This window comes from Bicyclus anynana, chromosome 21, assembly GCF_947172395.1.
Source record: "Bicyclus anynana chromosome 21, ilBicAnyn1.1, whole genome shotgun sequence".
Lineage (NCBI taxonomy): Eukaryota > Metazoa > Arthropoda > Insecta > Lepidoptera > Nymphalidae > Bicyclus > Bicyclus anynana.
The window spans coordinates 4,958,510-4,968,189 of NC_069103.1; the positions used below are offsets into that span (position 1 = coordinate 4,958,510).

Genomic DNA, 9,680 nt, shown 5'->3' on the forward strand with positions numbered 1-9,680 from the left:
AAAACAACACGCATTTTATTGTACACTTCCTATTTTACTACAATTTTCAAAGTATTTTATTTGTTTACATAAAAAAGTATATTTACAATCACAAAACTGAATGGAAATACAAAATTGGCAAATGTAATTAAAATGCCGGAGTCGGGCAGCGCTATCGCATGTTTACGTACCACGCGGCTGTAGGTATTTATTTCAAAAATACGGCCGAGTTACAATACTGCTTGTATATATTTTTACTGTGGCAATGTGTTTGTTAGTGTTGTGTAAAAATTACGCGTGTGTGTATTGCGAGTCAAATTTATAGTTGTGTGTAGTGTATGGACACAGAATATACTTAATGGTGTTAAATGTTTTCGATGTGTGAGTTTACTTCATCCCCCTCAAAAAATGACAGACTTTTTGTTGGTGAATTTGGGTGCAAACCACGTTCAGTTATTAATTGTCTAAGCCGAATCGTAAATCTATGAACGCTACAGACACAGATGGTCGTATTCATTAACTTAGGTACTTGTACCGAATCGTAAATTTATGATTAACTCGAGTATAGTAGGTACTAGGTACACTGATTTACACCATCACCAATCTACACACGGGTAGGCATTTATAAAGGAGATATAAAATGTAAAATCCTGTCCACGTAAGTGTTGTTAGGAGCGGAGATTCTATGCAATCCAATTGGTTAATATTTCTCCGTTTCTCGGCACCGCTGCCTCACTCCGTATCGGTGGTGGAGGCAGCCTAAACCTCAATGTAGGATACATTAAACCCATTTTAGTATTTCTAGTACTTTTCTGTTCTATGTGAAATTATTTGCAGATCTAAGTTTTTAAAATCGTTAAGATGAAAACAAATTAAAATACTTCAACGAAAACTTTAATAAATAGTAACGCCTTGAGTATCGGGCCCTAAAGTTTGAGGAGAACTTCCCTTTTCACTTGGAACTTCACAAACAACAGCTTCTGCAGTGGTTAATAGTGACGCAACTCCGCTAGCATCAGTTAGCGCTCTTCGAACGACTTTTGTTGGATCTATAATACCTTTTTCAATCATATTAACGTATTCGTTATTTAACGCGTCGTATCCATAGTCGGAACTTAAATTCTCAACTTTTGACACAACCACAGCCCCGTCATAACCAGCGTTACGGGCTATTGTTAAACATGGTGTTCGAAGTGCTTTTTTAACTATCTCAATTCCGACAGCTTGGTCAGAATTAGCTGGTTTAAGCCATTCTAATAGAGGTATACATCGTATAAGGGCAGCACCACCTCCTGGCACTATTCCTTCTGAAACTGCTGCCCGCGTAGCATTTAGAGCGTCATTAACACGATCTTTCTTTTCATTAACTTCAACTTCGCTGCACCCCCCAATTCGTAAAAGTGCTACTCCACACTTTAATCTGGAAATACGATTCAATAATCTATTTTTTTCAAATTCACTTTTTTCTTCTTCAAACTCTGCTCTTATTTGCTCAATTCGTTGTTCTATTTCTATTTTATCTCCTCGCCCTCTCAGTAATAGTGTCGAATCTTTTGTTATAATTACTTCACCAACTTTTCCCAAACTTTCAAGTTGACAATCTTCTAAACGAATTAGATTTTCATTGTCTTCAAAAATTACACCCCCAGTTGCAATAGCTAAATCGATTAATGTATTTTTTCTATATTCACCAAATCCCGGCGCCTTTATAGCTGCAACTTGTAATCCAATTTTTAGTTTATTTACCACCAATACTGATAAGGGTTCACCTTCGTAATCTTCAGCTATAATTATTAGAGGCTTTTTTTGAGAATTTGCTATTTCTAATGCCGGGACTAATTGATTAGCAGTAAATATCTTTTTATCAGAAAAAAGAATTAATGCATCATTGTACTCAACTTTGGGACCTTTGCTAGAATTTATAAAGTAAGGAGAAACATAACCACGCTCTATTTTCATACCATCTATTATTTCCAACTCATCCTCTAATGTTTTGCCGTCTTTAACAGTTACAACACCATCTCTGCCAACTCTATTCATAGCATTTGCAATAAGTTTACCTATGCTATTGTCACCATTCGCTGATATTGTGGCAACTTGTTCTATTTCGTCTGATGTTCTAACGGGTTTCGATATTTTCTTTAGTTGTTCGGTAACAGTTGCTACTGCCAACATGATACCTTTCCTGATTTCAATCGGGTTAGCACCCTTCGAAATGCTGTCAAAACCTTCTCTTGCAATTGCTCTGGCTAATATAGTAGCAGTTGTAGTTCCATCACCTGCTTCTTCATTAGTTTTATTTGCAACATTTTGAACGAGCTTAGCACCAACATTTTGGAATTTATCTTTCAATTCTATACCCTTCGCAACAGTTACACCATCCTTTGTAATTTTTGGTGGACCAAAAGTTTGTTCTAAAATTACATTTCTTCCTTTAGGTCCCATTGTAATAGCTACTGCATCTGCTAAAATATCTACGCCTTGTAACATCAATGACCTAACATCAGGTCCAAATCGCACTTCCTTTGCATATTTACGAAATGTTAAAAACGAGTAAGTAGATTTTGAATTTACAACAACTTTTTGCAATTTGTACATCGTGAAAAATATGCGCAAATTTTGTTGTTGTCGAAATTAACTTTATTGTCATGTCAGAATGAGCAATATTTTGTACATATTTTTGAAATTCGAATAATTTCCTTTTAACATTATTCATAGCCAGGATATTGTTATCTTAGAAAAGTTATCACTGATCACTAATATTTTAAGAAATCATAACGTGTTAAGAGGTAATAAGCGTTTTAATCTTTGATACCTAGTTTTAATATAGTCATAATAGTAATCATCATTATCATTATCAAATATACATTTTTTTAATTAATGATGTCTTGCATTGCTTTGTAAGGAAAAAAGAAAATGTCTTAAAATAATAAATGTCTTAAAAAAGAGACTAGTTCGAAAACACATACACCATAACTTGCCTTTTATTAAAAGCCAGCGCCAATTTACTTGACCCAAAAAAACCAAACTTGCTTTCTTGTAATATTCACAGAGTAATTAACCTAATTCGTCTGGGGTAATAACTAACACTCTTTGCTCTATTGTTGGAGTAATCTATTGTATGCCAGTTTTTAAAAAAAAAAATCAAGTGACAACTGACATTAGGAAAGACCTTCATTTGTCGTCTGTGGGGAAGACCGTGACCGTTGGAATTTAAATTTTCAATTTTAGACAAAATATTGTACAAGAAATTTAAAAGTAAAAGAGTGAAAGCTTTACATTTTAGGTGAAGCTCTCGTCCAAGGCGATTAAGTTAAATCTTCATTCAAAGTACAATACCGATATGAGTGGGTTCAATTCAAAAAATAATATTAACATCAACTTGAACATAGGTGATCAATTAACTTCTATCTCTTGTGGGCATATTGTTGTAGAATTAATTAAATTTATCGCCTACCAAAGGCTCCAGATACCGTATACTTATCAGTGGCTAAAAGAAGTTGTTAACAAGAGAAAATCGTGCGAAGATGTAAGAGAAGGACACCTGTCTGAGAGACATTTTTTTGTAGCATCCACAGCTTTAAATAACCTGGACTTTATCATAAAGGTATATCCTTCGTGTTTTTTTTCAATTTGTAGTTGATAACTAAACAATACTAGGTATTGGCAATATAAAGTAGGCAATTCAGAGATCTCATATCAATATGTGCCACATATTGATATGAGATCTCTGAAATACGAGTATATATATAGTATTATAGTATAGTTAATTATGATAGAACAGTCATTTAGCTTGTAATAATCCAACCAAAGACCTATCATAATAAACATTTGAGTCTGCAGTTTTTCTACAATCATTATCTATTGAACGCTATACACTCCCGTAGATTGTGTTCACGTGGCAATACCAGGAAATAAAGAGCATGTGTTGCTTTACATTGATGACAAAATTGTTATAATTATGTGTTTATTGGTTTAGGCCAGAAAGCTTAAAATTCAAACTCACAGTCACAAATAAAATGTTCAAACTCTGTAGTAGTTCTTTTCTTTATATTGCAGAGCTTGTTGAAGGAAATTGAAACTTCAATACCTGAAGAGATTTGCATTGTCCTGGGTGGAACACCCATTACATGTAAAGAAGTGTACCGGCTGATATTGCCAAGAGCGTGCCACAAGCAACAATGCCATTCTACTCATATTGCATCAGACCAGAAAATACAAAGAAATGTGTTTAAGTAAGTATTAATAATGTTTTTAAAATCAGGACTGCCTTTATGTTATACTAGCGACACAATCCAGCTTCACACAGGTGCTGTGTTCTAATATTATGATTAGTCTATACTACAGGGTATCTTTATAGAACTCTGTGCCTGCCCACCGACCCCTGCCAACCCAGACAAAATGTACCACCAATTGCTATATGCACCTCTGCTTTTTAAATCTCTGATATATTTTTTGTGCTTTTATAAGAATGACAGCCATGATAGCCCAGTGGAAATGACTTCTGCCTCTGATTCCAGAGGGTGTAGGTACATTTTAGTTATGTAGATTTTAAGGCATTAAAATCCACATAGCTCCAATGTTTCTCAAATGGTGAAGAAAAACATTGTGAGGAAACCTACATACCTGAGAATTTTCTTAATTCTCTGTGTGTCAAGTCTGTTAACCTGCATTAGGCCAGTGTGGTGAACTATTAGCTTAACCCCTCTTATTCTAAGCTGAGTCTCAAGCTCAACAGTGAGCCGAATATGGGTTGATGTATGTAAATTGATGATGATGAAAATTTAAATACAAAATTAGAAATTACTTTATCCCAGATGAGGTATTTTTTATTGAAAGATAATGAATGAACTGAGATTCAATTGAGCCTATTTGATATTAGAAAATTTTATATTACACATATTAGTCTTTACAACTAGTCAAGAAGAGGAAAAAGAAGATTAATTACATTCAAAAGATATGGTCAATATTCTTTAAAACAATAAGTATTACAATTTTATAGGGTAGGATCTTCAGTGGAAAACTATTGAATGTTAAATTAGTTTTGCATTTTACAGTCTGAATGACTAAAGCTAGAAAATTATGAGGACAAAATTGAACATGAGTTATTACCAGCATATTTATTGTATTTCTTTTTGTTTCAGAACATTAGTGACATCTGACAAACTAAGTCAGATTTTCTTCAATACTTTGTCACCAACAAACATGTACATTTTTATTAAAAAGAACATTTCCAACAATCAGGATGTGGTCTGTGCTGACACCTTTTTATCGGTGGATGGATACAGACTGCCTAGAAGTTGTAAGATTGTTTGTCTAGACTTTAGGACTCAAAATCATCAAAATGTTTCATGCTGTCACAAGTTCCAGATCTTTGGCGATGCAATCAATGTCAATATTGACCAACTAAATACTGATGAAGAAGTAGAGTTTAATGAAATAGAGTCAACAGATGACAAGAGATGGTTTCAATCAAGTTACATTATGAAAGGGTTTAAAGATTGTACTGTAAATGGTAGCTCAGTAACCAATGCTTGGCTACAATATTGATTGTTAAAAACATTGACCTCTTATAATAAAAGGATGCACAATCATGTAGAAAATTTCACTTAAAAACTGGCCAATTTTGCTTTGACAGTTTTAGAATTATTGGTAATGAAAATTATACCTAAAGACCTTTAGATATAGTCCAATTCAATAAAATCCCAAATTCAACCTTAAGAATTGAGTTTAAGGTTGAATTTGCAAATGCGACTACTTGAATTGAGTGCCAAGAAGTTGTTGTGTTTGGTACTCATTGAGTGGGGACGTTTTGGTTTCTGATTGTGCATCCACTTTTTTATAGGAAATCAATGGTTAAAAATAAAGAAAATAGCATGAATTATTAGTATGTACTTAGCACTTTTTGTGTTATAATTAGTCAAATGCTCAATTAAATGACTGATTTATAGATATATCATTTTGAATTTAATTTTTTTAATGTTTTATCATTGTTGTACAATTGTTTTGACATAAGATTAGATTTGTTAACATGGCAATAATATTAAATTTATCTTATTTCACATTTCATTTAAGCTTAAAACTGACTACGCTTAACAAGTGTCATACAAATAGTATAGGTAATTGTAAATGATAAATATAATATTTTTACAAAGGTGTGTTTGATTTATAAATTCATATTTTCAAACTATAAATTAATATGATGGATTTCAGCCTTTCCGTCGCTAAATAATGATCTGTCTCTAAACATAACACATTTTTTCTTTAAGTCATTATCTTGCGTTCTTGTGGTACAGTTGTCCCATTTTTGACAATTGGCAAAAGCTTCATTAAATTCTACAATCAAATTGTTTCGTCCACCGTTAGGCCCAACAATATAGTCACATTTTATTGACTTCTTGACCATATCACGAAGGCAACATTCTAATAATTCATAATATTCAAGCCAGTAATCGTTTGGCAATTGCTTTAGTTTTATACCAAGAGATTCAGTAAGCAGACCGGTTACAAAAATGTCATCTATCCAAAAGAATGGATGGTAGATTGCTTCGGCAGATATCAGTGCTGCAATTTTGGGACTCATTATGTAGTACCAACCCGACAGATATGGAGGATAAACACTCCTGGAATATTCATCCCATGTGACATACCACTTATTTTGTTCATTTCTCCTTGGTTTTGTATTGTTTAAAATGTAGCCCATTATAAAACTGCTCCTGTCCGACGTTGGTATGTTTTTGAGAAATTCATAAGTCTTGTCAATATTAAATACAGTATCGTCATCAACTTTCAGTATGTATGATGTGTCTTGGCATACTGAAGATGCCCATTTTAGTCCCATGAGATGTTTGTAGGTGAGATTTCTGTAGTGCTCATAGAAAGAACCTTGTAGTATGTCACCAAATATATTACTTTCATCTCTGATGGCATCTTGTGTTATATATCTGAAAATATTAAAATTACACAAATTCTTATAATTGTTTTAGTAACATTTCCTGATTTACGATTGCAAAACACTGATGTTTGATATCATATGTTTGCAGATAAGACTAAGAAACTTATTTTATTGTAATATTGGGTATTTGAATCATATAGTTTACAAAATATTAAATTTTACTTAAAAGAGTACACATCTTATTGGTAGGTAAGTATGTTTGTTATTTGTCTTCATTGTCTAAGTTATGACAATGTTATCACTTAATAATAACACTTAACAATTGTAATAAATATGTAATACTTTTAATTAATTATCACAATTAAATATCACATGTCTTAAATGCTGAAGGAAAAATATTGTGAGGAAACCTGCATACCTGAGAATTTTTGTAATTCTCTAGAAGTATGAAGTCTGCCAATCTGCATTGGTCAGCGTGGTGGACAGCCTAACCCCTCTCATTCTGAGAGGCGACTCATAATGACGAATGATGATTGTAAATTAACATGTTATGGAAACTAACCTTTCCTGTTTAGGTATCTTTGCCAACAGGAATATCCTTGTAATATTTAGTTTGGAGAGGTAGGAAGAGGGCATTGCCCTCCTGTGGGCGCTTCTTAGTTCAACATGACCAGTGTAGGATGTAACAATGATCACTATGAATGATTCTGAAACATAGAGACTTAACTTTATAATCTAAGTACATCTTTGACTCATATGATACATATCAGTATATAGCCAGGAAATCCTGTTCTTTTTTTAATTCTTTACAAGTTAGCCCTTGACTGCAATCTACGTGGTACGTCTTTGTAGGTAGGGTGGTAACTAGTCACGGCCGAAGTCTACCACCAGCCAAATTTTCCCACCTATATATTTTCCGTCTTTTATATCTACTTTGAACATAGATCAAACATAAAAATTTTCAATTTTAGTGTATTTTCTGATTGATTTGCCAACTTTTTACTAGTTTTGCTTTCCAACCTCGTAGTAGAGTCACTACTAGCAGACATTATACTTGGCTATTTATAGGTGCTTATATACAAGCCTACTTTTAATAAATTAATTAAATTAACACATTTCCATCTCAGACTTACTCTTACAAGTTAGATAAGGCGAGATTTGATGCTAATTTTAACTTAGAATAAAAGAAGACTGCAAATAATAATAAGTACTTGATTCAGGAAATTCCTTTTAGTTGTTTTAGATAAAGTGATTATACAAATACAAAACATTACTATCTTAGATTTCGTCATATAAATAATCTAACATTATTATGCTTTGTTTACTTTTATTCATAAAAATTGTAGTGATATATAAGATTACTTACGGTTGCAAGTTATGTTACGGGGCTGTATTATTGTGTCTTTAATAACATTATGTTGTGTTACTACCAGTACTGTGTTGTTGAATTCTAAATTTGAACTGCGGTATATCCAAATTAATATGGTCAATAAAGCTATAACTATTAAATATACTACTTTTCTGGTCATATTCGAGTTAATTTTATGATCAAATAATTGAGTATTTTTTTTCACATTTTGCACGTTTTATTGCTTTATAGAAAATAACTCGATATTATTTAGCAAACCACATATTTAAAAAACAAAAGCATTCTACAATTAAAGATTTCCCGCCGATCTCGCGTTGAAAAACATATATTTATTTTAAAAAACAAGTCAGTGACTGACAACAAAAAATGACATTTACAAATTTGACATAGGCGTCCTTGACCTTTATATCAGTGATACCGGTTCTTAAAAAAGGTTATTGCTCCTTTACAATAATTTTACCTTTTTAACCGACTTCAAAAAAAGGAGGAGGTTATCAATTCGTCGGAACCTTTTTTTTTATCGATTACTCGAAAACGCCTGAACCGATTTGAAATATTCTTTTCACTACTCTTGCTCAAAAACACTGTCATATTACTACTCCACAGCGGGGCTAAACAAGCATTTCAGCCTCTAGGAGCTAAAGTAATTTTGTTTTTTAATTCTTGCCTGTTACGAGTACTACCCAAGTACTAGCCTACTATAAAACGGAGGAGGTTTTATGTGAAAATAGAATCATTATAGGTAAGGCCCTGAATGTTTTGAAAAATAAATAAAAAACTTCAAATTGTAATGAAATGCAGCGTTCTTGTCTGTGGAATGCGTTAATTTTTTTATTTAATTTTTATTGAGTTACGAATAGAGCGAGATTTGAAGACATGGGACATCCTTTACGGTGTAATACCTTTGCCTTTTTCTCATGTGAAAAAAATTAAATTAAAAAGCGAGAATTTAAAAAACAATTGGTGATTTTTTTCCGAAATTCATTGTGACCGTAACTTACATATTTTTCAATATGTAAGTTACATATTTTTTAATTTATAAGTATGTATATTTTTGTCTTCATCTAGTGAGAATGGTGATCCTAATTTGGAGATGGATGAAATTTTCAATCTGTTACCATCAAAGTCGAGACGCATTTATTTACCTACGAAAAATTTAATAAGTGGAGAAAACAACAACGAATGGATTCACTTACGAAAGTAGTTTTTTAAACTATTATCTCCCACGTTTACCTCACATACTCATTATTCATGTTGACAGTAGTCGGAAATTATGTTACTGGGTAAAAGCATCTCCCTTAATATCCAAAATTGTAGACTTTGTACATTTAATTTTCAATTAAAATCATTGAATATTGTACCTACTAAACTATTTTATGTTCTCGCAATCGTAGTGAAAAGCAGAGTGTAACACGTGGGGCTAAACCCATTATAAAC

General features: G+C 32.5%; 3 protein-coding genes across 3 annotated transcripts; 1 reads left to right on the forward strand and 2 right to left on the reverse strand.

Moving 5' to 3' along the window:
- Window positions 1-873: 873 nt before the first annotated feature.
- LOC112047473 (63 kDa chaperonin, mitochondrial-like) lies at window positions 874-2,695 on the reverse strand. Its single transcript, XM_024084600.2, has one exon. The coding sequence runs from the start codon at window positions 2,575-2,577 to the stop codon at window positions 874-876; it is 1,704 nt and encodes a 567-aa protein (XP_023940368.1). The 5' UTR covers window positions 2,578-2,695.
- A 442-nt stretch (window positions 2,696-3,137) lies between these two features.
- On the forward strand, window positions 3,138-5,529 carry LOC112047493 (uncharacterized). Its single transcript, XM_024084624.2, has 3 exons — window positions 3,138-3,586; window positions 4,039-4,214; window positions 5,124-5,529. The coding sequence occupies exons 1-3, from the start codon at window positions 3,323-3,325 to the stop codon at window positions 5,527-5,529; spliced, it is 846 nt and encodes a 281-aa protein (XP_023940392.1). The 5' UTR covers window positions 3,138-3,322.
- Window positions 4,783-8,613, reverse strand: LOC112047484 (beta-1,3-galactosyltransferase 1). Its single transcript, XM_024084612.2, has 3 exons — window positions 8,241-8,613; window positions 7,437-7,581; window positions 4,783-6,923 (listed from the first exon to the last, which is right to left on the reverse strand). The coding sequence occupies exons 1-3, from the start codon at window positions 8,401-8,403 to the stop codon at window positions 6,167-6,169; spliced, it is 1,065 nt and encodes a 354-aa protein (XP_023940380.1). The 5' UTR covers window positions 8,404-8,613; the 3' UTR covers window positions 4,783-6,166.
- Between the last annotated feature and the right edge of the window lie 1,067 nt (window positions 8,614-9,680).